This window comes from Cyclopterus lumpus, chromosome 11, assembly GCF_009769545.1.
Source record: "Cyclopterus lumpus isolate fCycLum1 chromosome 11, fCycLum1.pri, whole genome shotgun sequence".
Classification (NCBI taxonomy): Eukaryota; Metazoa; Chordata; class Actinopteri; order Perciformes; family Cyclopteridae; genus Cyclopterus; species Cyclopterus lumpus.
In genome coordinates this window covers 12,114,578-12,141,947 of record NC_046976.1, presented here as the reverse complement: position 1 = coordinate 12,141,947, position 27,370 = coordinate 12,114,578, and the positions used below count along the sequence as shown (strand labels likewise).

Below are 27,370 nucleotides of genomic sequence, written 5' to 3'. Positions count from 1 at the left end.
TTAAACTTAGAGACTAAGGTATGTTAACTCTCTTAAACTTTAAATCTTGAAAGAAATGATTGGTTGTGTTTTGTGCGTGTGATTTTGTGTGGTGAATGTAAACTCAGCTGTCATAACAAGCAGCAGGAGAGCACCTTGTTAACCTCTATACTGCATGCTCAAAACATCATAGCATTGTTTATTAAGGCTGCTCACATAGCATTTATCTTTTTATTTACAGGCCAAAGAAAAGAACCCTTTCAATAATTTTCCAAACAGCACTTTGAACAGGTAAGATGTATTCCAAAGAATTTAAAATAAAGACAGGACATTTGTGCAATAGAATTAGGCATGTTTTTGTAAGGTAGCAAAGATGTCTCGTAAAAGACCTTTGCCAGGCCAAGGACAAAAGCAACATTTGTTATATTATTTAAAGAACCATCCACTGTCAGAACAGCCAGAACAATTTATAGAAACAACAGAGCAACAGACAGAGGAGCAACACACAGGACAGAAAGAGATATGGACAGATATGGACAGCTTCTGGGCTGGAATGGCAACAAGGAAACATAAGGTATACATTTTTTTTGGCAGGTGTGGCTTGACTACATCTGTTGCTTTTATTGATGCATGCATATATTGTGTCATACATGATGCAAACTATGCATGTTGTATCTGAAGTTTGTTACAGTACACTTACAGTATTAATGAAAACAAAATATGGTATGTTTTTCCATTTTGTTCTTGGTTCATTTTCAATAGGTGACAGGAGCCAAATAATTTCAGTGGCTTGCTGCCGTCGCCAAGCTGGTCCTGGTGTTGCCCCATTCAAATGCAGATGCTGAGAGGGTGTTTTCAGTTGTGGGACTAAATAAAACAAAGACCAGAAATAACCTGGCATTGGATGGCGACCTGTCCTCCATCATGGCCATAAAGATGGCCGACCTGGAGCCCTGCTTCAGATGGGAGCCCCCCTCAGCGGTCATCAAGGCCTCCAAGAAGGCCACAAATCCTTGCCCACAAATCGTAAAAAATTCTGATACCTCATTTTTGGTTATTTTATTTATGTGTTGAACCATCGTTTTGGTTAAAAAGGCTACTGTTTAAGCACTTTATTTGTTGCACTTTTTTGTTTCATAATGAAAAACATTTCTCCCTAACTAATCTTGTGTCATTTTTTGCTTTTTTGCTCTTAAGAATACAATTATTAACAATATAGGTTAGGTTTCAAAATGTCAATCAACCTACCTTGGTCAAATCTTAAACACAGGTCTATTAATTAGGCTATATTGTGGTACATAGACAGTCATTGACGCACAACAATAGTTTTCTGGTTGAATGTTTAGCTCAAGTCTAGAAGGCCCTGCAAGTCATGAGCAGATGAACATGAATCAGAATAAGTTCAGGTATTGCACATCTTTAGCATACCACCCAAAAATCCACTAGAATGCATGAAATAACATCTACTTAAACCAACATTTCCTGGAGACGGACCACCATGTCTTTGCTTCACAGAATGTAACCAATGTTGTCCACCTCCAGTAGGCCGCCCCTATCAACGACTATGGGCCCCACAAACCACCAGAATGCAGGGCACAACATGGGTACAACGCCAAATTAATTCCAATTTCCTGATATGTGAGCCACCAACGTGTGTGGCTGCGTGCGCAGCAACATTTTGGTCACCCCCGACAAAATCTCACTCCAAGGTTTTTTGAAAAGTTGGCAGCTCTGCAACTATGATCTAAGAATATAATGGAGTAATACATACCCGAGTAGAGAATTAATTTGGCCGTGCATGTCAGCGTACTCTAATGGCTAGCTAATGTCCGCTGCTATGCACTGCTCTCATACTGCGATTACAGCTGATAACCCCGTCCAGACCGACAGCGTCGTCTCGGAAGCACCTACTCTCCAGTAAACACTCTGGTAAACACTGTTAGCTCTGTCAGCACTTTCACCGTAGTTTGCACTGTGAGCATTGTTAGCACTGTTAGCTATGAGCCGCTCACCATTGACATGTTGAGAGGCAAACGAAATGCACCCAATCTCGGATCTTGCACCTTTTATGTTTACAGAGAGACACAAACAACACAGAACAGCTGTCTCCTGGGTGAACGATCTGTGTTTGTTAAACCTATCTTATGTGGGTTTTTTGGTCTTTAAACTATGTCATCACACCCATTTTACGGGCTGCTTAGCTCTACGTTTTAGTGTCTTTTAGCACATAGTATTGGATCTCCTGGCCCGCAATGGTACTCTTTTGGCTCACTTTCACCAGTCTCAACCTGGTGTCCAGCTACAGCAGATTACAGTTTCTAGCAAACACTAAAAGTTAGCAACTAGCTGGTGAACATAGTGGAGCATTTAGCAGCTAAAGGGCCGGACATTTCCCTCATAATTTGGTGGAAACCACAACTGACCATAAAGAGTGAACATTGGATTTTGATTGTTGGGTGGACAGAAACACGACTCCAGCTGAATGCTGATGTTGCTCTGCTGGATGTTTGAAAAGGCTACTTTACGGCGATAACGACGTTATTCAGTATGATGTGTCAATGATGTGTTTACAGCTTGCTCTGCTGCCCTAAGTGAACATAAAAATCAATTACTGGAGTTTTAACTGCTTTGGGTCTAAAAATTACGTTTTTGTGTGTAAAAAGATTTGATAAGAGATTTAAAGGAATTTGCCTTTGATTACAAGAGTTCATCCAGACAAATAAGAAACCCACAAAAGCAAGCTGCACTGTCTTCACAATTATAATGTTTGCTTTCTACTTTTCCCCTTATGCTTGATCCCTAATCTTGAACCTAAAGAATGAGCAATTCAGCTCCAAACACCGTGCACAGATTTATCACAGCAACATTCAAATATGCTGAAAGAGCTAATTACTGGACCTGTACACATGTGAGGAACTGTCTGAACAACATTTGACCTCAGTGTCAATAAAGCAAACATGTTCACTTATGAAAAAACTGTCAGATTACCTTTTTTAGAATTTTTTCTTGGTCAAATATAAAGGAGTGGCCCTGTTAAGCAGCATTGCTGCATTCTCAGGAATACTGAGCTGAAATGACAGTTAGAGCATTTGGCAGGAACTTGTGTTGTATTTCTGAACTTGTGTTAAGAGTGAATATGATTAAATCTCTGGGAAACTACAGCCACCTGCTATAATCACCAATTATCACAAATAACCACTATATAATAATTAATTTCAAGGTATGTTTAATTAACGTTAGCATTTCCATTTCATGCTACTTTATATTTTGCAACATTTCAAAAGGAAGATTGTGTACTTTTTACCTCACCTCATCTATCTGACTGCTTTTGTTTCTACTTAACTTTACCAAATTAGTGTTGTATAACTTTTCTTATTTCTCCCATTAATCATTGTTTTACTCTTTTTACTAAAGGATCCACCACATGACTAACAAATCGTATCTGTATAAATACACAACATTAAATAGCAGAAACATCTGCAGCTAAATTAGAAATGCCCTAATACTCTGGGAAATGTGCCGTAAATCACCAAAATCCACATAAGCACATCTTAAGCAACTATTTGTGTCTAAAAATCAAGACGGACCGGTTCTTGCCCTGTTCACTGTGACTGCTTCTTGTAAAAGTTACAAAATAAGGTATCGCTTTTATAAAATTAGTCAATAATCATGATAAAAATGTATGTTTAATTATGTATCAAATAATTGTTTACGCTTGTGAATTATTATTGTTCAAACTGCAACTTCAAGAACTCAAGAAAAGAACAAGATTAAATATTAAATTACATGTTGACCATATTGCTCCACAACAGGATGTTCTTGATTGATCTTGTTGCTGCAACGTCTCTAAAACGACATGGTCAACAGACAGTGGAAACTTTTTTTAAAGTATTTTTTGTCAGATACTGACTAACCAATGAGTGTTGCAGAATGAGTGTGTGTCTGTGTGTGTGTGTCTCATCTCTATACCGCACACAACAAATCTAATTGGTTTGTTCTCCAGCCAAATAAGAAGTATGCATGCTAATGTATTCAATCTGGGCGATGGCTCTCAGAGCTGATTTCACAAGAACAATGATGATGAAAAAATGTAGATGGCCACATTTACAGTAATTGGTCTGGGAAACATTGTCTGCATTGTGTGTTTTGTAATGCAAATGCTTTAAATTGGGGGTTGCCTATAAAGTTGGGCAGGAGAGATTGTCATACATACTTCCATGTCATTATTTCCCCCAACCTACCCTTTCAGTGGAAATCAGTGGATTCTACAAGCAGCATGCAAAACAAGTTTTTTTATGTTAATTGTGGCACCGGGGGAATGTCCTTCCTCTGATCTTCTGTGCATCTCTAATACAGCCTCCCAATGAAGTTATGATAATGCAGCTTAATTACACGCCTGTAATTGGCTATTCATTGGGATAATCTGACATCAAGTCTTGTCATGTCTATACCGTGTCCAGCATTAAAGAGAAGAAAAAATGTGAAATACCAACTTTATGTCGGAGTTGGTAGAACTTTCAGACAGCGCATACGGTTTTAAATGTCTACATCTGATACACAATGAAAGTTAGTGAGATATCGTCTGTGTAAGTGTAAGCACGAATCCTATTACAATAAAACAAAACGAGTAAAAATTCAGTAAAATATGAAAATAAATTGGTAAAAAACAAGAATTAAAGTATACAATTTCCACAGATTAGATATGTAAATGCAAAGTTTTAGGTTTTAAGAAATGTTTTTTCAATATTGCAGGCATTTATTCATAATTTACCACAATAGGCTAATTCGTAGGATACATGTATGGTTACATCTTTGTTGAGTTGTAAATAAATTAAATACATTTTAATTGAAGTCAAATTGTCTTTTATTGTAATTTTGAGTTTGTGTTAAACAAATTATGAATTATTGTTATTGTCGTTATTATTATTAATGTTGTAAATTGACATACCGAATCTCATATTCTCCTATCTTTTGCTGTGAAATGGAAAGCTATACCATGAGACGATCATGATGAAGATGCTCTGCAGTATTTCCCATATTTTCCACTAAAAAAAACGTTGCTATCTAGTCGCCCACGCGGCCATCATCCATGCATGGAGACTTACAGACGACCACCCGAGCGAAGGAGTCCCCCTGCCAACGATCAAGCCCCCGGGCCTTGAACCTGACCCCTCGGGACCATCTAGGGCGAGCTTGACACATTGCATCCCCGCTGGCGCATTGTTGCCGCAGGAGTTCCTCAATGGTTTGAAGGGAGATAGATAGTGTGGCCGTCCATCCAATAAACGGCCTCTCTCCCCTCTCCGATCCCCGCGGTGCTCCCAGTTTTGACACAGGAGACAAAACCCGCGGAGGGGACTATGAATGGTAAAGCGCCGAGGAGGCCGAGGGAGAGCAAAAAGGAGGCGGTTTGCCTTTGTAGTCGGGGAGGAATGCGGAAATGTCCTCGCTCCGTGTCAAACCTCTCTGAAGGGGGTCAGGCCACATTCAGCCGGCGTGGGAAAGCCAGGCAGAGACGGAGCTCACACAGGCGAGCGGGGCTGCAGTTGCATGGGCCTATCCGGGGATATATGGCAGAAAAAAAGAAGAAGAAAGAAAGGAGAAAATCCAAAGAAGAGCGTGGTTTTGGAGGGCCGTATCACGCTTTTGCCTTTGTCCTATATGACCCCCCCATCCTACACCCCCTACACTCCAACACCCCCCACCACCCAAAGTTGCAGTGAGAGTGTGGGTGTGTGTGTGAGAGAGTTTTCGTTCAGCCCTCCGCCGCCGCCGCCACCTCCTCCTCCTCCTCCTCCTCCTCCTCCCTTGTTTGAGCGTCTCTGCCTGGGCTGGTGCAGTCTGAGGGATGGGGGATTAGAGCCTGCACCGTCCAACTACCTGTGTGGCCCCCGCATGGAGGACAGTGGACAGGGATGCGTTTGATGCAGGACATTTTTATCCGAGACACGAATGCCTCCTCAGCATTTTCTCGGACATGACGAAGTTACGACATTTTATTGACAACATATACCAAGGTAAACACTGAAAGTGGGGATATTTATCCAGAATTGTGTGCCGAAAAATGTATTTGTGAGGCTAGAAATGTTACTTTGCAATCCAATAACATTTCAAGAACGGAAAAGAGCAATACCCGGACTTGCCAGGATTTAAATGAGCCCATTTGAGACCACGCACAATTAAATTAGAAACAATTAGAGGAAGCTATCTAAGCTAATGAAAACATTGTTTAAACCCGGCTACTGCATTGTTTTACACATTTACAACGATTTCGGATGTGAAATTTGAGTTTTACAGTGTTTTAAATGGGCTGTTGCTGTAGGAAGTTCAGACAATGCAATCAGTAGACAGCCACGTGCTCGCCAAGTTTGTGTCGCCTCAAACAGAAACTGATAAAACCCGACCGAAGAAGCAGTTCGCTGCTTAGTTTGCTAACTTAACACAGCGTGGCGTGTGCGCTCTGTGCTCTCCGTTTGCGTGGTCTCTTTAAATGTTTAATTTCCTTTAACCGAGTTAGACAGCCCACATGAACAAACTCCAATAACTCTGCATGCGGGGCGAATTTGCCGAACGCACGAGGCTGTTAATTTGGTGCAACTATAGCTTTAAAAAGATGCTAAATGTGGCTAATTTGAATTATTTTTACATTATGTTGTGTTAGTGGTAGGAGGACATGAGCTGCGGTGCGTAATAGGAGGAGGAGGAGTGGAAGTAGGGACGCAACGGGGCTCTTGTGTTGATAGTCGGAATAAAACATGATGACAGTCCTGTTATTGCCTACCTGGAGCACCGTTTGACCAAATCTGACAAAGATGGTGTCTTCCCCCATCTGTGTCTCCCTGTCATCTAGGCATTGCATGTGCCAACTTTTTTCTGTGAATATGCCTTTGTGAGAAACCCTCTGGCTCGTCACCCTCGCCGGGATTCCCCGCACTAGTTTCAACGAGAGACGAGGAGGAAAAAAACCAAAACAAATCTGCAAAAATGGACAAAGAAAGTACTGGTACTCAATATGAACCCGTGGCCGAGATTGGAGAAGGCGCTTATGGGAAAGTGTACAAGGCGAGAGATTTGAAGAACGGTGGACGCTTTGTAGCCCTAAAAAGGGTTCGTGTCCAGACGGAGGAAGAGGGGATGCCACTCTCCACCATCCGGGAGGTGGCGGTACTGAGGCAGCTGGAGGCCTTTGAGCACCCCAATGTTGTCAGGTAAGTGAGGGGTAGAGGTGGGTAGTCGTGTGTGTGTTTGAGAGAGGGAGAGGGAGGGGGAAGAGAGACAATGTGTCATACAGTTACACACACCCTTCTTCCCTTTTGATGGTCTCTGGTGGCAACCATGCTGCTTCATGAGACTTTTTTTAGGCCTATGCTCATACTCATTCTTTTTGTATCAAAAGTCCTCTTTAACGTTTTTCTGCTGACCATATGAAAATGTGGGTTGCATAACAAGTAGCCGCTTGGAGCCACTGTTAGCGGGCACATCTGTCGGATCAGAACATTATTCATTTCCCATGTTCTCTGTATTGTTGGTGACGCGTCCAGTTTGAAAGTACGCCTCTTATTCATTACTATTGGTCGGCTTCAATTACATAGTTTTCTCAGTTCGGCCTAAACGTGGATTTGCAAAAACTATTTTCATAATTGATTGGTGTGTGTGTGTGTGTGTGTGTATATGTATATATGTGTGTGTGTGTGTGTGTGTGTGTATATGTATGTATGTATGTATGTGTGTATGTATGTATGTATCTATATATCTATATATATATATATATATATATATATATATATATAATCAATCCCACTATGTAGTATGTAACTTCTTAGCTATAATATAAAATAGCTATACTACCCATTAAAAAGCATGTTTGATGCATGTCATATATATTCATGTTAATTTTTGCCCATCAATACTGATCTATGCTGTCCAATTGCCCTTGAGCAAGACGCTGACACTCAGTAAATCAGGTTGGATCAACTGAATACAGCCATTTTAAACTTAACTTAGAGCCCAGTTTGCTCACCTCTGCACACAGAGGCCGTTTTCTTTCAGTTTGTAATGAATTGTTCACTGCAAGGTCGGTAGGCAGATACTGCGTCATATGTTGCCTGTAGCCAAGGTCTGACCTTGGTACTTTTTTATTATGGAATATTGAGTGCTTTGGGATTGAAGGGGAAGCACTAAATGGACGATTCAGAAGCTTGGCTAGCGCCCTTGTGCCTCTAACAATAATTCCCCAGTGTATAAATGAATAATTGAGGATAATGGTTATGGTTTTCTCTTAATTTAATCACAATGGGTTTTTTTCTCACTGGAAGACAAATGCGTTAATGGCTATAAAGTTTTCTTGGGTCAGTTGTATTTAGTGGTTGAACACACTGTGTGCGCTACTGTGGAAGGGTTAGTTTAAAAAACATACAGGAGCATTTGTTGCAATATATCAGTTCAAGAGTGAAAACTGTCGGCTCTTTGGACTATTGGTGGAATTTCACTTTCGGCCAGTTTAGCCAACAAGCAAAACAGCTCAGGCCAGGAAGGGTGCATTGTGGGCCTTCTGTGTGACTCCAGGCAACCCCTGGATGTTTGTAATGAGGCCCATTATTCATTCCATATGTTCAGTGTCTGCTGAGAGCCCCCATTGTAGCCCAACAATCGAGCTGTGAGGGGCGTTTAACCCCAGCGCTTGAAGAGGAGGGTGCCGTCTATTCGGTGACCCCATGCACAGTTCTAATACCTTGAATGAATCGCCACTCACTGAACTAACTTAGACTAGAGCTACAATATATGTATTGACCCAATGCGACGATATGTAACAAACCCTGCTCGGAGCTTTTAATGGTGGTAACCTAATAATTGTCCTCCAAAGCTTTCAAGTCATGTCGACTGATTGATGGTACCACTCGATGCCAGCTTTACCTTTCTACCTCAAAATGCAAAGATCGATGGGAAACCTCTATCATTCATATCCAACGAGGCATCATTACCCCCTTGTAATCAGTGGACTGGGTATTGCTGGAGTAAGGGGAGACTATGCTTAATGTTTTGTAGCCAACACATTTAAACACTTATCACTTAAATTGCTCATTCACACTTAATGATAAAATATTTTACGCGATGTGACTACAATAACTCATTACTTTGTAACCCAACACGTCTTATGTAGATCCATCATGGCTCCCTTCGTCTCCTGTGTTGTTTTGATGCAAGATGCTGCCTCTGCAGCTACAGCCAGCGGCCACTCGCCTTCCCATCGAGCATCAGGAGTTGTCATAGTGCCGGTTAAGGAATGCTGCTTGTGGTCCCCAAGCTCTTTGAAGAGGACATACTGGATAGCTTTTTTCAGCTTTTCATCAAAGCCCGCCTTGGCAGGTCTGCTGGCATAATCTGGATTCTTGGCTATAGTTTAAACACCCAGGAGCCGAGAGTCCAGAGTCGTTGGATGTAATATCCAAGAATGGATGATCTATCACCTGATCAACCACAAATATGTGTCCAATTCTCAGCTGTTCAGTTTTCATGGGATAATTGTCAATAAAAAGAAGAATGCAAGATTGTGTATTTCAAAGCTTTACACGGTGGAATCAAAACTGTCAATACAACTGTGCTACATGGTACTAAAAGGGCAATGCAATGCTTTAGCTTTGCTAAATGTGAAGATGACTGACTGTCGGTCATCTTTACGCCATTCAAGTTAAAACAGTGCAGCTTTCCTTGATAGTCTGACATCTGCATTTACTGCTCACCATAGGGTAAACTATTGTGGAAGGACAGGGTGACTGAGTGATCAATGGAATTAATTGAAAAAGAAAGAACATGCAGACATAATAACAAAGAGATATTCATTTTGATTAGTTGTAATAAGAGTTGAGCAGTGCGGACCCCATCGAATCAATTGTATTGATCTCCTCCACCTGTTCCTCTTGTTCTAGGTTGTTTGATGTGTGCACGGTCTCTCGGACTGACCGAGAAACAAAGCTCACTCTGGTCTTTGAGCACGTGGATCAGGACCTGACAACATACCTGGAGAAAGCCCCTGATCCTGGAGTACCACCTGAGACCATCAAGGTAACAATAATGTTGTTATCTTGAAGTGCTGTGGAAGACGGATACTGATGGTGACTTCTGTTGTCCCCACTATTAAAGCACCAGTGAGGAATACATTTAAAAACAAGTAAGATGTTCATTTAAAACGATATTCACAGTGTTTTAAATATATAGGAAGCTATTTGCTAATACTCTAGCTTGAATGCTGCAAGACCACAGTCTGAGTGAGTGATTGTTCTTGGCCAAAGACAAGGAGGACAGAGTGCAGTTCCCTCCAACATCAGAGGTACCAGAGCATTTTGAAGGGCAACACATGTGGCAGATGGGCTCCAAATTAGAGACTCCCTGCTTTCTCCATTTTCAATCTGCCTTGTCTCCCTCCAAGTTTACACTGCATTACAGATGGAGAGAAACAGGATTTTAAATTTGTCCCTTTTTGGGTTTTAACAATTCTGTAATATTAAAAAACGATATATTTAGTACTCCATTTGATGCCAACATTGTACTTGACAGAAGTTCCACCCCCGTATCAACCATTCCCTTGAACAGATTCAATATAACCACAACTATCACATTCTCCAATTCATTAAACATATCCACTAAGTGTCCATTTACACTTTGACAAAAGGTCAGAAATTGATGTGGAGCCAGCTCCTTTCTTCTGTAACTGTCTCCTTTTTTTATTTTAATCTTTCCCACACTAAATCTCTTCATCGTGTTTCACCCCAAGGTCTGTGAATGCATTGTGTCCAATGTTATATACTGTATATCCCTACATTTTGAATATAGTCCTCAGAGTTTAAAGTGTCAATTTGAAACGGAGAAGTTGTGGCAGCTTGAGTAACCGTTGGTTTTCACCCCAGGGCCGGGTTCATGTGTGAACGTTTTGTGTCGAGCTGCAAGCGTAGACGAGACGGGTAGATCCCACCCGAGGCTTTCCCAGGGTTTTCGCTGAAGTCGATACAGTGTATGGTGCTCTGGTTTCTATGGAAATCTCGGTGCGGCGGTGATTGTGTTTATATTGTACCTCAACTGCAATACTAAAGCACATGAAAACTTGCCAATTCAAATTGTTATTCATTTTTTGCAATTTAGTCAGTTCATTTATTCGTTGACAGAAAATGTGTCAGCAACTAATAATAGATTAATTGTTTGTCATTTTTGCAACATTTATCATGTGGCGATTTCCTGGGTGCCTAGTTTTACACCATTTATTGAATATCTCTGGCTTTGCGCTGTTGGTCTTACAGAATGTCAATATGTCTCCTTGGACTCTTGGCTGTTTTCCGACTTGTTAAAGACAAAATGATTCAGGCGACAATTATTTTTGGAAGTTGAAGCAATTTCATTGTTCATACGTTATGGATATTATATTTATTCTAGGGCTCAAATGATACCCTGATTAATATAATATTCATGACAATTTTGATAATTCCTTCATTAGCATTTGCTAAATTTGGCGTGGCCAGTAATCATTAGTTGCCACAATTCTCAAACGTTTCACCTTTTGGAGGCAAAAGTGTTAATGGCTGGTTTTGAATGTCTAAACTCGATGGCGCAGCGAAAGCCGTCTGTCATACAATCGCTCAAATGTTGATAATGGCGCATACTTTGGGATGGTCTCTTCTCAAAAGCATTCAGAGTTGCATTTGATTTTACACACAAAAAGTGGAGCTGAGGAAGTAAAAAAGACAACGTGAGACTTGGATGGATTTGCCCGAAACCACGGTCATATAAGGTCACAATTAAATAAGCTGTATTATCTTTGAGGTGTACCCCTTTGTTTGTGTGCGAGAGTCGTACCACTCGCATGAAGCGTTTAGAACAAGAGCTGGAAAGATTTAAGAGAAAAATGTAATTCCAGCCTTATATCTGCCAAAAAGTGCCTTTTAATTTGCTTTGTAGGAGCATTTTGGATGTAGAAAATGACCAAGGAGGCATGTGAACCGCGGATTAGTTACAGTTTAACCATCCGTTTACTGACGATCATTGGCCTATATATTCAGTAACAATATGCAATCTGGGGATCGACATTAATCGGAATGTAACAATTCTGATGTTGGAAAACGTTTTGGGGAAGAGGTTTTTAACAATGTTCAATGATTCAACAAGCACTTTTGAAGCATACGGACCCCTTCAGGCACCCCTCCTTTTGCTTTCGCCTAACATCCCTGGAGCCTTGAGGGGACAAAAGGACAACGTTGGAGTGACAAGATGACACAGGCACCATCCCCTGTTATTTCTAGGACAGTGGACACTGCACAGTAACCCCCCAATTGCACCCCTTCCTAGCAACTTAGTTTGACCCCGTCTATACCAGATGACACCAGAAAGTGGATCTCAGTCCAGCAATCCCAGATTTACCACACCTGTGCCCACCTCATTAAATTCTAACCTATTCAAGAGCAACCGCCTTGAAAACCAAAGAAAAACATTCACCCTCAGCTAAAGACCCAAAACCAAAAAGAACAGGCATTATTTTCGTTAAAAATAATCTACCCACAGCATCAGACAACCCCACCCTGCTCCTGCCTGTCTATTTAAGCCCCCCACCCTTCACCACCCACTCAGCCGTACTCAGACTCAAGACCCACCACATGGTCATTGATGAAAGCGGTCCTCCTCTAGGAATCAAATGAGCTGGAAGGACATCAAGGAGCCTGGCGGCCCTGGCCTCAGCGCTAGTCAGTCGGGCCAGGGCTTGGGTCTCACCCACCCTCCTCCGCAGCCATCATCCAACTCCATTCTCTTGGCCCATAAAGGGGGAGGTTAATGAAGCATGGGGAGGGAATTACACTAACGCTAACCGGCAGATGTCCCATATTGTGCCTAGCTACAATAAACAATATGGCTGCCTCTGGTACATTTGCATTAGAAAAGGAGGCACACTCAGAAAGACATGTTTTGACTGCATCTTGCAGAGGGCTGACTACTTTTTTCCTGATCTTCCGGCTTTTTCAGGGTCAGATCTGTTGCCAACTTTGTGTGATTTTGTTTCCTCCTAGCCAAGTTGTTTGTAGGCTTTTTGAAGTTTGAAATGCTGACAGTTGAAGACGGTTATGTGTTGAGCAACTCTTGTGAGTCTTATTGCTGCTGAAATCAACTTTGTGTTTAGTGACGGCTCACAGTAGCTGTCCGTACCACATGTGGTCTTAAACTTTGTGGTAGTGTGCTAATTTGGCGCTTCTAATTTCTTTGAACTTGGCACTCCTATTTGCAATGCAGCCAGTTATGGTGTTAAACATAATTGGAATATTTCTCATGGTAATTGATACAGCAGAAACGGTGGCACTCGGGCCAAGGGGGCCAAGATTGTTTGTGTGTTTATCCAAGAGTCACACTTCTGAGATAATTAGTGTTTACTAAGAAATGCTGCTGAAAGGAAGCACAGTGAAATGGCTATTTAAAGCAGAGAGGAACTGATGGGCGTGAGGGGGGTGCATGCTATTGTGTCAGCCCCCCTACACGCACACACACACAATCACCAACTGCCTGCCTCTCTCCTATGGCCCTGTCTGCCTGCTGCCCTCCTCTCTGGGTCATGGCTGGATGGAGATGTAGAAAGGAAGGTCTGTTTATGCATCCTGCCTGCCCTTGGTCAGAGGGCACACACACATGTGCATGCTTACACACTCTCACACACACACACACACACACACACACACACACACACTAAGGCACCCTTACACAGTCTGGAGTGCATACACACAAATGGGAATGTAGATAAACACATATTATGTTAACACGGACCCAAAGGGACATCCAGTTTGTGAATCTAAAAACACACACATCACTCCACATCGCCACAGCATTGTGTGGGGCGTCCTGTCTCCTCCTCTGTGGCCAGCACAGCAGCCAGCCCCACGCCGTTTGCTAATGTTTTCTGCTTGAGTGTGCAGACCCCTTTGACTCACTCACCAGCTGGTGGGCCAGTGAATAGAACTGCGGGCCCAGGTCCATGTCACTTGTGAGGTCTTGGCGGAGGCTTTTGGGGGTGTGTGTCAGGGTTTGTGTGTGTGTGTGGGTGTGTAGGATGGAGTGTATGCAAGTGTGGAGTTGGGTGCACAGTCCAGGATGCAACACACCAACACATGTCCACATTGTCACCTGAGAGTTTCTAACAGAGTAATTATTGGGATTTATGTTTCTACCTACATATACTCCATATTTATTAATTTGCATCTGTTATTAATTTGAAATAGCTTTCCCTAAACTTCATTTTTTCCAAACCAAAGCTCAACCAAAACCACTGCACCACAATCCTATGTAATGACTTGTTGTTTGTTTACGGTTGCGGGACCTGTTTGAGAGTATTTCGGTTTGAAAAGAACAAGTCTAAGCTGGTTTAGACATAGTTCATCCATGTTACTTTTGCTAGTGTGTCATGGCTGCAGTATCTATGGCCAGTTCTGAGGTCATAAAAAGAGAACGGGTGCCAATTAACCCGAGCAGGACAGCTGCTGAGAAACAGATCCATAGTTGTACCGAACAGGGCCGCTGTCTGCCGTGCGTGTCAGTTATCAAACATCTGTCACAAGAAAAGACATATGCCTCCTCTAGTTAACTCCCTCCATACCACAATGTCTCTCCCTTTTTACTAAACTTCTCACTGCAGGGTCTTGTCATTCAGGCCTTTAGTATCCTGGTTTGGCAGAGGAATACATTACGATGTTAAATGTTGAAGTGTTGGGTCATAAAACCATCTAACTTCATCTCAGAGCCACATCAGAAAAATGTAAGCAGACTTCAACCATGTAGTCTGTGCTGAATGTCCCTGTATCGATTATGTCTCCTTGTCATGTTTACATCAATCATCTTAGTTTTTTCTGTTTCGTTGTCCTACAGGATATGATGTACCAGCTGCTCCAGGGGCTGGACTTCCTGCACTCGCACCGCGTGGTACACCGTGACCTGAAACCCCAGAATATCCTGGTCACCAGCGGAGGACAGATCAAACTGGCTGACTTTGGGCTAGCCCGCATCTACAGCTTCCAGATGGCGCTCACCTCTGTGGTGAGTCATGTTGTTCATATCTCTGAACTCGGCAGGGTTCATCCAATAGTTCCTTACAACAGGGTGCCTCAAAATAAACACTCCCAAACACTGTGAGCCCATAGCTTCACAACTGATGAAAATAAACCCAAAAGTGGGTCACAGGATGTTTAACTGGGTCATAGACACAAATAGACTTGGATTGGAGAATAATACATGATCTAATATATTGTTGTTTGATGTCCTATGGAGTTCATAGTTGGGCTCTTCTGCACCTGTTTACTTTGGTTAACACTGAGTAGTACATCTGTATCCTTATTCCTTTACTCCACTACTTCTCACTGAAATCTACTCACAAAAAGTCTGAATGATGAGTGATATTTTTATTGAGGGAATATACTAGATTTAGATAATTTGGAACTCATAGCCAGCAGTCCCCTATTTTTCTTATAAAGTGAACATATGTAACATACATAACAAAAAGTGACAAACAAACAGAAAATATCAACATAAACAAGTGAGGAAAAACACCAACTCAGAAAGAAACGTCATGTACCTTCTTTCATCGATTAATTGCCGTCGGTTGTAGGATCTTTTTGAAAAGCTAATGTGTGCATGTCTTTGCACATTGCTTATGCTTTTCTCATTGCACATTTATATTTTTGCCTTACTCAAACTCACGCCGTCATTCTCATCAAGGCACACTCGGATACACACACACACACACACTGGCTTGAACTACCCTCCCATCTCAAGAGGGCTAGATAAAAAGCGTCTAATGTGATGTAGCGGGCACTGGCATCGGCGGGTAGCGCTGCAGCACGGAGCCAAATGATAGGGTTTCTCTGTGTAAAGTGAGAGGCCCCCGTGGTCCGTCTCACGAATCCCTCTGTGGCTGTTGCAGACAGGGATGGGACAGATGAGGAGAGACAGACACACCTCCCTTTCCACTGTCGGTACTTTGATGTCCAACTGTTGAGCTCTGGGCTCTGATCACCAGATAAAATAGAGAGGGAGACTGAAAGGAGTCTTTGGGAGAGATGAGACTTTTTAGATTAAGGTAGCCAGCAACAGTAGCGCAGTACCTTGTTATGAACCTGTATTTACCAGGAGAAGGTTTTCTCACATTCACTCGGATATATGCACCCATGACTTTAGCTCTTTTGCTAATTACCCTGATTTACAAACCTTGTACAATTTGCGTTTGTTTCATTTTAGAGGGGTTAAAACGTATCATCACAGAAGGGAAGGAGGATGAGGGTTGTAGGAGAAGGCCGTTTTTGTATTATGCCAAGTTGGCTAAGCTCATGGGAACTTAAATCAGGCTCTTCTAGTGGAGCAACAGTAAATATAAACATCCTTTGGGAAAGAATGCAATGTTCTTGTGTATCCATTAAGCTCTCAGCATCAGATGGACACATGCAACTGTGTGTATTGTCACTGCACAACAAGAGATGAGCAGCCGGGCGAGTGGACACACGCTCCTATCTCCTAGAGCTGACATATATCACCATAAGCATGTTGAGAGGCAATCAAAATGATCCCAGTCTAGTATCTTGCCACTTTTAAGAAGTACTGATAAATGTTTGTCTAAGAAAAGTCACAACAGATTGTTTGCGACTGATTGAGTTTCAAAGTTTAGTATCGTGGGACTCGTCCCAGCCCTAAACTGTAATTTTTCTTCATTATTATCAATGGACATTTTTACGACTCTGATATAACTTCTCAGTATTTCCTCCAGGTGATTTCTACAGTTTATCACTTTAATTGATGATGATGCACAGTTGACAATCAAAGAGGAAGATGTGCCTAACCAGATCATCAGTGTTACACAATTGTGTGTGTGTGTGTGTGTGTGTGTGTGTGTGTGTGTGTGTGTGTGTGTGTGTGTGTGTGTGTGTGTGTGTGTGTGTGTGTGTGTGTGTGTGTGTGTGTGTGTGTGTGTGTGTGTGTGTGTGTGTGTGTGTGTGTGTGTGTGTGTGTGTGTGTGTGTGTGTGTGTGTGTGTGTGTGTGTGTGTGTGTGTGTGTGTGTGTGTGTGTGTGTGTGTGTGTGTGTGTGTGTGTGTGTGTGTGTGTGTGTGTGTGTGTGTGTGTGTGTGTGTGTGTGTGTGTGTGTGTGTGTGTGTGTGTGTGTGTGTGTGTGTGTGTGTGTGTGTGTGTGTGTGTGTGTGTGTGTGTGTGTGTGTGTGTGTGTGTGTGTGTGTGTAGTGCTGCAAAGGGAGCACAGGATCTTTGGTTCTACATGAATGTTCCTATCTCTGGAATCCCCCTATCAGTCCAACACACACATAATCTCCATTCAGTGTTTCCTCTTGCTAATAAAAGCAGATAATCTACGCTGTGTGCAGCGCACATGTACACAAATACAGTGTTTAAGAGGATCTTCCCCTTTGCCCAACAGAGCAGCAGTTGCTTATTTAGTCACCTAATGCCACCGTTACTGGTAGACAGATGGGCTTTGGAGAACTGCTGTTGCTTAAGAGAACAAGACACTTCTCTCTCACTTTCAAAGTGATTCATTTAGCACTTCGAGAATGACAAGATGGCTGCATTTACATAAAGTTCTCAAAAAGAGTCCCTTGCTCCTCTTATTTTTTTCCCAGTGTTAATGACTGAAAGTAGCGCTCTTGTACTTTTTGCTGATGATTTACCAGTTGTAAATATGTCATTGACCAAAAAACATGTGCAATGGCGTCTTGGTGCAGTTGCACATGCATGGTTGCGCGTGACTGATGGCCTCGTCGCAATCACCCACCTACCATGTTGCACATATTTCACCCTCCCTGAAAGAGAGCGAGGGAGGGAGACCACCCATTGGGTTGGTACTGGGGTCCAGATTAGGCTGCCCTTGGCAGTCCCTGGAGATCCGTTGCTTTGTTGATGGTTTTTTAATGACCCCAGTCTGGCTACAGGCTCATTGTGCAACCTTGAGTGACAGGCAGATGGGAAAAGCTGATGGGTTAATCTGACATTCCAGAAAAAAGCGGAGAGGGGGCTTTTTCTGTCCATCTCATTGAGATCCAGTTCTGTCAAACCACTTTAGAGAAAACCATTTCATGTTTTTGAATTTGGAATAAAAGCAGAAATATACAGCCCAAGACTGCCAAGAGACTGAAATCCCATGTAATACAGTGTTAAAACATGACTTATTAACTCAAGTTAGAAGGAGATCTTTCATCATCTGACTTGGACCCATCCAATCAAAGTCAGGGAACGCATTCCTAAAACATCCTGAAAGCTAAAAGTAGCATCCTAACTTAAGATAGTCTTTTTCTCCGGTGCATCAGGCATTGTAACTTGTTGCACCAGCGTTTTGGAAATGTAATCATAAGGTGAGTTATCTAAAGTATTAATGTTGGCAGCTACTTCAGATCTTTAATCTTTCACTTAATAAGAAAAATCTCATATTTAGTCACATTCGAGCCATTTTTAGCCTTCATAATTTTATTCGTTTCATTTGACAAGAATTTTAACATTTTAGTTGACAAAGTTGGTTAAAAGTCCTTATGGCGAATGTGCCCTTTTAGTCATCAGATTATATTTAGCTTTTCAGTCACTAACATCATTTAGAAGTTTTAGTTTAACTTATTTAACAGAGGATTTTATCTTTTAAACACGTGAGATACGGACAAAAATAAAGACTTTTGATAACGTTTAGTTTTTTTTTTAAACTTAATTTTAGTTAAGATAAAACATGTTGATCTTCATAGTTTGTTTAATGGCGTCTGTGCCGTCTTGTCATCGCTTTGTCGTTCTCATGGGGGGGGGGAAGGATGTTGGGAATATTTTATTTCTCATTCACTGACGCAGATCGGTCTCATGTCATTCAATCACTGTAGACCGTGTAATTCATGGCTAGTAACGTTTACCTTCATCTACATCCTCAAACCTCAGACATAAAACATAATCAACCCAGAATTAAGCACACAAAGGTGTACTGAAACGCTAACCTTCATCTTCACCAGCCACATGATGGTCCTATGAAAGCCATTAGCTTCCACGCTCATGCATGCTGTTGCCTGTCAAATTGGATTTGGGAAACTCGAGGGGAATGCCACTAGGCTATTGTGAAGGCACTTGGTATCGAACTTGTGTGTTTATCTAGATCAAAACCAACACAATTTGAGGGGTTGCCATAAATCACAGGAGATGAATTTATTTGTGGTGAAAATGTTTTTGGTCTTGCCTCCGAGCTTATCTTAAGTGAGTCTTTTATTGAGTAACACGATAACCAAAGGGAATTTTTAGACTCCTCAGGTTTGCTTGCCCTTTTCCAGTACATGAAATGTCTTCTAAATGTCCATTTTTATATCATCAAATGAACCAATAGTTTTTACTGTTATTGTTAGCTTTTTAAAAATAGAATCTTGTAACACGGTGTGTACAGTCACAGTCATAGTTTCCTGTAAATGCTGTTGTTGCAAAGGAGTGAAATTGTTACCTGATCAAAGGTATTTTCCCCATTCTTCCCCCTCGTTCTTCTGCTTATAGCCCTCCCACTACGCTTACCAGAATTAGACACCCATCTCTCAGACAACATTAAACAAATTGAAACCAGATTTCCTGCCCTTGCTCAAACAGCAGACAGACTTTTACAATACAGAGCTTTCAAGAGCAGTCGACTCTATTCAGTCTGGATTTGGGTTTTCACTATGAATTGTAGGGCCCATGTTTGACTATGAATATGAGTTAAAATCTTTCGGTATGGGTTAGGGGAATGTGTGGATTGGTGGGTTCTTCTTTATTACAGGTTGGGATAAGCAAGATAGTGATGAAGATGAGCTGTCTTTAAGTCAGCAAACATTTTTAGATGCTGGTTCTTTTTGCCCTTGATTCAAATGAATTAAGCTTTTATTTATTAACAGTTTCAAGACGATCATTTAAAGAAAACCTCTTTGCAGAACAAACGTGCAGTCTCAAGACTCCCGTAATCCTTACGCTACGATGCTATACATGCAAACATCAGTAACTCGCTATACAACAGGGTTCAGGAACGGACCCAATAAAACTGAATTGACAGTCGTGTCTTTGAATCTCTTTTGCCAGACAATGCGTTTCTACTCTGGGCAGGCAGGCAGGCAGCAGAAGGGAGAAGGGGAAAACCCTTGCACTGCACGCAGGAGAGCACGTGCAGCACACTCTGGGAATGTTTAGATATCTCCTCAAACAGCTCTGCATGGGAAAAAAAGGAAAAGGCATCCTCTATGCTTTGACTGCAGCCGGCTGGAGCAAAGGGGCTGGCCCCAATTTGACATAGGCAAACACACACACACACACACACACACACATAGTTTATACACTTATATGAAAAGGGACATACTATACATGCACACATTCAAAGGCAGATGACTACATTGTTTAATAATGTTTGTACGACACATAAAGTAGAGATGCATTTCACATGCACACTGCAGGTTTTGTACCCCTAGTGAAGTGTCTGAAAGAGCAGTGGTATCACCACTCTACACACACACGCTCACTCTCCTCTGCCCTTCACTGCATTAATTGTTGATGGTCTCCTGGCAATGCTCCAGGTGGAGGTAAAAGGGGGTACTGACGTGTGAGTGTGGTGCACGTGCGCACACCGGCATCTGAATATTAAAGCCTTGTCTGTACCAGCAACGGCAAGAGGAAGAGAGGGGGGGGGAAAGAAATTACAGCATATATCAGGAATTTTCCAGCTAATGATGTGCGGATGTGGTAGCACTGGGGAGAGAGAGCCCCTGACTGTGCTGTCTTTGTTTCGCTCGCCGAGGGCCCCATGCTGCATTCCTGTCCACTGTGCATACTTTGGCAACAGTTGTAGTGCCCCCTTTTTCTGTTTTACTGTGTACAGTTTGTGTGCTGCTCTTGCACTTTTCTTTCCAGCCGCGAAGATCCCCCTCCCCCCCCCCCCCCCCCCCCCTCTACTTTTCCCGCTCATCTCCTTTTTAAAATCTTCTTTCTCCTTCCTTATTTCCTTTCTTGGCCTGGTGTAGCTGTATTGTTGGGATTGTAAATTGTTCTTTTTGCAGTACAAGACAAAGAAAGAGGGAAAGTGAGGGAGGAGTGAAATAATGGTGTTTACAACATGGCTGACTGCTAGAGCTTCGAATGGGGCCTCTCTGGAGACACAACATTACAGCCGCAACTCCACTGTACTCTCTCAGTGCATAGTTGTGCTCATATTATTATTATAACATCCGCTCTCCCTCTCCCATATGGGGCTTGCCTATACACTCTGAAGCCTTTGTCCATTTTCCTCCCTTAGATTTATGCAGGAAGACATTAATTTGTGACTAGTTGCTTTCAGGAATCTAATCAAATTCTAGCTTAAGACTTAGAGCATCAAACAGTCGAGCCTTTTCCGGAAGGAGTTAACGTGCCTGTACATGTATTCCCCTTCATTCAGTAATGGCTGAAAAGTTAAAACTTCCAATCCTGCTCTTATTGACTCAATTACACCTATAATTTGGCCTCTGGTGCGTCCAAAGTACTTGTCTGTTAAGTGTGCATATGTGTGTAGATGGTATGTGTCTGTGTGTGCAGTGGTGCTCTTTCATCCTGGGCTTCCTCAGTGAGGGGGAATGTAAACACGGGCCCCCGGCCAAGCTCCATCAGCCCCAGTACCTCTGGCGCAGCAGCCTTAAGCCCCTGGCCTCATCCTCATGGCATCAGGTCACTGTGACGGTCCCCCTCGAAAGTCCACATGGAAAGTGACGGGAAAATCTTTGTGTCAGGTAGCGGTGATGAGAGTTGAGGAGGGCGCAGGGATGAAGAATGTACATAATGTGCTCATTATTTATTCTGGTTCATTGCAACCTGGGTATTATTTTAGTCATCATTTCTATGGGTAATTATACATTTTGTGCTCATCGAAGTCATTGCTGAGATCTGGGAACACGGCAACATTACTACAACCAAATCTGACTGGGCCAAAAACCCAAGTGGGGAGACAATCAACAGCTTGTAAAAACAAGGCAGCTGTTTCAAGGAAAGTGATTACGTGTATTTCTCAGACTATAAAAGAGTTAGATAAAAAGATTGATACCACCCTGATGGCTATTCGTTGAATATAAAGCTACTACCGGGGGGCGATTAGCTTAGCCTGGCTCTTTCCAAAGTTTAAGAAGTCCACATACCAGTAGCACTATTGCATAACTAACACTATATGCAAATAAGTTGGAATAAACCAGAATTACCCTTTTTAAACATCAAACGCATGCTATAGATAGCATGCATACATTTGCAGGCACACAGGCCAAAGCAGTTGCCCACTTAGTCACGTGCAAGTACTCGCACATAACGCAGCCCAAACCAAACGCCCCGCGCTCACATGCAAGCCGCCCATTGTCATACTCCATGCACGGTGTACTGGTGGTACAGGTCCGGATGTTGCAAGTCAGACAAGTTTGGAGGTCCGGCCCAAGAGGTCAGGAGGTCCACTGGGGCAAGAAGCCATTTCCTCCTGAAGCAGAGCAGGGATCCGCAGTGAGGAGGATGGTGGTGTTGGTGAGGGGGAGGATGCTCTCAGCAGAAAGGAATTCCCAGAATGTTGTCCTTTAATCTGGAGTCAGCCTCTCTCTCTCTCTCTCTCTCTGTCTCTCTCTCTCTTTCTCTCTCTTTCTGTCTTTCTTTCTTTTTCCTCCCGAGGCTTTATCTGACCTCCTATGGCTTTTCTGTTACCATGTGGAAGAAAAGAAGGGTGTCAGAAAGTCGGAGAAACGGATTGAAAATTCAAAGCAGCTGACCTCAGAGCAAAACACTGCATTGCACAGTTAAGGGCTGACTCACTCTCTTGTGCCTGATTGTCCTACATACTGTGTGTGTCTGTGTGTCCGTTTTCATGCAACCTGTACAGAGGCAAGCAGGAGTGGGTAATGAAGGGATATGTGAAGCAGAACAGAGAATGAGAAGGGTGAGAAAGAGACTAAGAAAGAAGGAATGCAAACGTGGTCGGAAGGAAAGGACAGAAGAAAGCTCAGAACCACATTGCAATTGGGGAATGTTTCTTTTTACAACAGTCTGTGTGTAGTTATAATCATCTCCATGAAAACTGTTATTAGGTTGAGTGTTACAGCCATGACTCGGAGCATAGTCCTTTGTAAGAGTATTAGTTTTGAGATATTAAGTATAGCAGACTTGAGACTTCCTTAACACGGAGACAGTAAAGTATTTTATGGAGAGTGAAACTATTCAAAATGCAGTCATGGATATTACAGGCTCTCCAACTGTTTGTTGTATATAGACTTTACTGCATTTCAGAGTGTTTTACGGACTCATGGGACTTTAGAAACAGACGGAGAAAGAGAGGCAGTTGATAGAGAGCGAGAAAAGGATTAGTGTGCTGAGTACAGCAGGATTGACATTGGTCTGTTTGGAAATTAAAAGGAGTACCTTGTTAATAATTTAATGACCTCACATAATGATAATTAATAATTTCACAAATGCTTAATGGATTGCACTTTCTCAGTGGTGTGAGTGGATGGGGACAAACAAATCATTTGTCAATCACATTGTTAAAATGTAGGATATTGTAATTCTATTCAAAACCAAGAATGTATTGAGCATACTAAAAATAACCTGTGTTTCCAAAGTCTGACATGGCATATTCCTCTCTGTCATAGACCTCCACTGTTGTCCAACACTAAGTTACATGTTGCTTTATTATGATAATCATGGGTGCTGTAGACACTGTAGCAAAACAAATAATAATAATAATAATACATTTTATTTGGAGGCGCCTTTCAAGTCACCCAAGGTCACCTTACAATAAAATAATACAGGATGATACATGAATAATACAGATGCGCTCGTGAGAGTCGAACATAGCGCAATCCAAAGCAGCAGATTAAAACTCCACATGATGTGAGATCGGGAGTGACGTACTCCAACGGTAGATGGTCCAGGTCCAAATGTAGACTACTGTAGCACAACAAATGTGTGTTAGTCTAAAACTGAAAATATTTACCAAAAGCAGCACAAAATAAGGGAAAGCACCGTATTTGTTTGGTTTGATGTTTGTGGTCCTTTTTCCAAAAATAATTGTCCTGAGCAAAGACAAATGTGATTGAATGGGTCAGAAAGTATATTGAACGTACTATTTTATCTTATATTTTTTTCATTGTATGTATTGACAACATATACAAAATGTTAATGTCTCTCCTATCCTATAATGCATGTATAGATGCACTGCTACAAAAACAGTGGCTTACAGTGCAAGTTGCTCGGGTGTTGCTTAAAACATCTATTTCTCTGTGTGTCTGTCTGCGAGTGCACGCATGTGTGATATAAAGGTCTCAATCTGCAGATGCGGCCAGGTTTTCGAGTAACTCGGCATCGCAGGCGGATATACCCCGAGCTCTAGCTCTGTGGTTCTTCCTAGAAGGCTGTACGTGTGCATTTGGGTTCACACCAGCCCTGACTGTTGATTCTGCATGCCTGCTAACTCATGCAGCAGACAGAAGTCACATATATTTGAGCCTGCAGCTGCAAGTGTTAGAGGAAGAATTTGATTAGGGCATTTGTCCCTTCTGCATCCATCCACATTTAAAACAAATGTTTCAGTTGGTAGGGGGGATGGAGGTACGATTATATCCTAACTAGATATCAAGCTGAACAATTTCAGAGAACCTAAAATTATAACAAGTTCCTACAAAAGTGAAAGCAATGCAGCCTTTTCCTACGTTAACAAAGCATCAGTACCTGACGTTATGCGCAGCTCTGCAACTTTCATTCATGCTTTTCTTTGAGGTTTCACTGTTCTTAAAATCTTCAATGACCCAAACAGTCAATCTGTTCATTCTCAGCATAGGTCTCATTTCTGGTCACGTGACTCGGCCAACTAGCCTCAACTTCCTCCCTATTTCCACTGAAGCAGGAAGCTGGAGACGAGAAAGTATCACACATCTGCAAAATGCTGCCCCGGCTCTATTAATAGTGTCATTCAATTTAGAAGAAAAAAAATGTGACCAAACTCTTTATTCCTCTTATCAGTCTCTGTTGACGGCCTTGCTTAAAAATTCCAGTTCTGAGTTTGGCTCAGATGTCCAACACTTCCCCTTATTCCATTCATGAATAATGCTCATTTTGTAATGAATTATTATTATTATGGCTGGGTTATGAAGTATTGCAACCAAACTAAAGTCATGGTTTTACACTTAACACTATTAAGAGTCCACAGCTCTGTGAGGCTGCACTCACCATGTTGGTGCTAACATCAGCATGCTAATGTGCTCACAGTGTGGAGCAGCTGATATTTATCAGGTGCATTGTAGTTTAGGCTGATGGCGCACGAACATTGGCTGATTGGACTCCTCGTCGGTCTTGCAAATATTTGGTCATGAACCAAAGCATTGGAGAATTGTTGGCCGGATCATGGCACTACTGAACAAGTTTGGTTTAATTTATCCTTTGGGGACCATGAATATTTGTTTTTGAGATCTCTGGAACAAAGGACTGAAGCATCATCATTGACACCACACAGCCACGCTGCTATCATGGCTAAAACAACATTTTTAACCAATGGAAATGACATTAGGCATTAATGAACAAGTGCACTTACTGAAGTGCAGGGAGGAAAACCACCGGGACTTGTATTACTAAAATCTACCTCCCAGTCAAGGAAATCCTGTCCAAAAGTCTATAAACCATGAAGTTACTTGACTGCTTAAAGTAATTTCTCAGAGCACACTTCAGTTCATATTTGGCTATCTACATCATTTGAAGATCATTGCGCTCATATTACACATAGAGGCTTGTGAACGACATCTAAAAGCTCAGGGTATTGTTTCCTTGTACTCCCGCAGAGTGCAATAAAGATATCTCAGTGACACCGCACTTGTTTTGCTTACAAACATTTGCCTCAGACTCTAGGATCCCGATAAGCACTCTGCAGTGCCTGAGGGAAGAACTGCAGCCAAAAGCTGTTGGAAAAATCTGGAGTTTAGGAAAGCACCTGGACCCAGTCCACTCTCCTACTAGGGGTCACTGAGTTTTGTCTGGAGGCTTTCCCTACTGTAGCTGTTAACAATGCTGCTGCTTTCCTGCAGCCTATGGCTACACGCGCACACACACACACACACACACACACACACACACACACACACACACACACACACACACACACACACACACACACACACACACACACACACACACACACACACACACACACACACACACACACACACACACACACACACACACACACACACACACACACACACACACACACACACACACACACACACACACACACACACACACACTGAGCTCTCAATAGAGTTACAGGGACACATTTGGAAACCAGGCTTGGTGTGAAGTGGCACAAAATGGCTGCTGTAATACCTCAGGTGGGTGCAGGGTTGCTTGATGCAAGACGGAAGGAAGAAGGAGGGGGTCGTTATGACTTCACGAACATGAGACATGTGCCAGGTCTAATCCAGTGAAACATTGCACTGTTTAGAATTGTAACGGGTACTACTGAACGTATAATACAGTGTTTTGTGTCACTGGTGGATTGCTGTGGAAAGATTGTGTGATGCGAGCACACTAAAATGGGAGCAGGGAGACGTGTCCTGCCAGATATGATTTCATGTCTTATGTAAGCCTAAAATAAGGGCAGAGAAGTATTAACCCTGCGTGTGTGTGCATGTGAGCGTGAGCCCCCCCACACACACACACCTCAATATGGTGACATTTACTTAATGCTGCTGGCAGGTACATGCAAAAACCTTTAACCTTCTTAATGTATGTGTGTTGTAGGTGGTGACATTGTGGTACAGAGCCCCAGAGGTGCTCCTACAGTCCAGTTACGCCACACCAGTGGACCTGTGGAGTGTCGGCTGCATCTTCGCTGAGATGTTTAGGAGAAGGTGAGAGCAAAGAGAATTTTAATGATGGGCTGGACGATAAGTTCAAAAATCTTCCATCACGATTTATAGGCCCCTTTGATTCTCAATATCAATATATATATATATCACAATATAGGACGTTTTCTGGTAGTTCAATAATAATATAAGAAATAACCACATGGTAAAGCCTATTTTTGTATACTGCTGTGTGAATTAAGTAGTTGAGTGTATTCTCATTTAATCAAGAATTTTAAGAGTTTCAAGTGAATTTGTCTGCTTGCATGCACACAAATACAGAATAATCTTATTAAGACGGTAGTTTGTTTAGATTTTCTGAGAAATGTCTACTTGTTATTATCAGTTCAGTCAACGTAACTTTGTCTCTACGATTTCAAGACAATACGATTCCATTGAAGGATCATAAATGACCACAGTGGATTATCACCCAGCCCGAGTGTAACCCTCATACTGGATGTCATTTGACAATCGTACGTGGAAACACACTCACTGACATGCAACGGCA

At 42.2% G+C, this 27,370-nt stretch overlaps 1 protein-coding gene across 1 annotated transcript in view; it reads left to right on the top strand.

Annotated features, from left to right (window-relative positions):
- Positions 1-5,472: 5,472 nt before the first annotated feature.
- The window catches only part of cdk6 (cyclin-dependent kinase 6), a 33,578-nt gene continuing 11,680 nt past the window's right edge, over positions 5,473-27,370 (top strand). Inside the window, exons 1-5 of the mRNA XM_034544498.1 lie at positions 5,473-5,996; positions 6,830-7,187; positions 9,906-10,041; positions 14,866-15,033; positions 26,759-26,868. Of these exons, the coding sequence (XP_034400389.1) occupies positions 6,964-7,187; positions 9,906-10,041; positions 14,866-15,033; positions 26,759-26,868 (638 nt within the window). The 5' untranslated portion in view covers positions 5,473-5,996; positions 6,830-6,963. The remainder of the gene's footprint in view (positions 5,997-6,829; positions 7,188-9,905; positions 10,042-14,865; positions 15,034-26,758; positions 26,869-27,370) is intronic.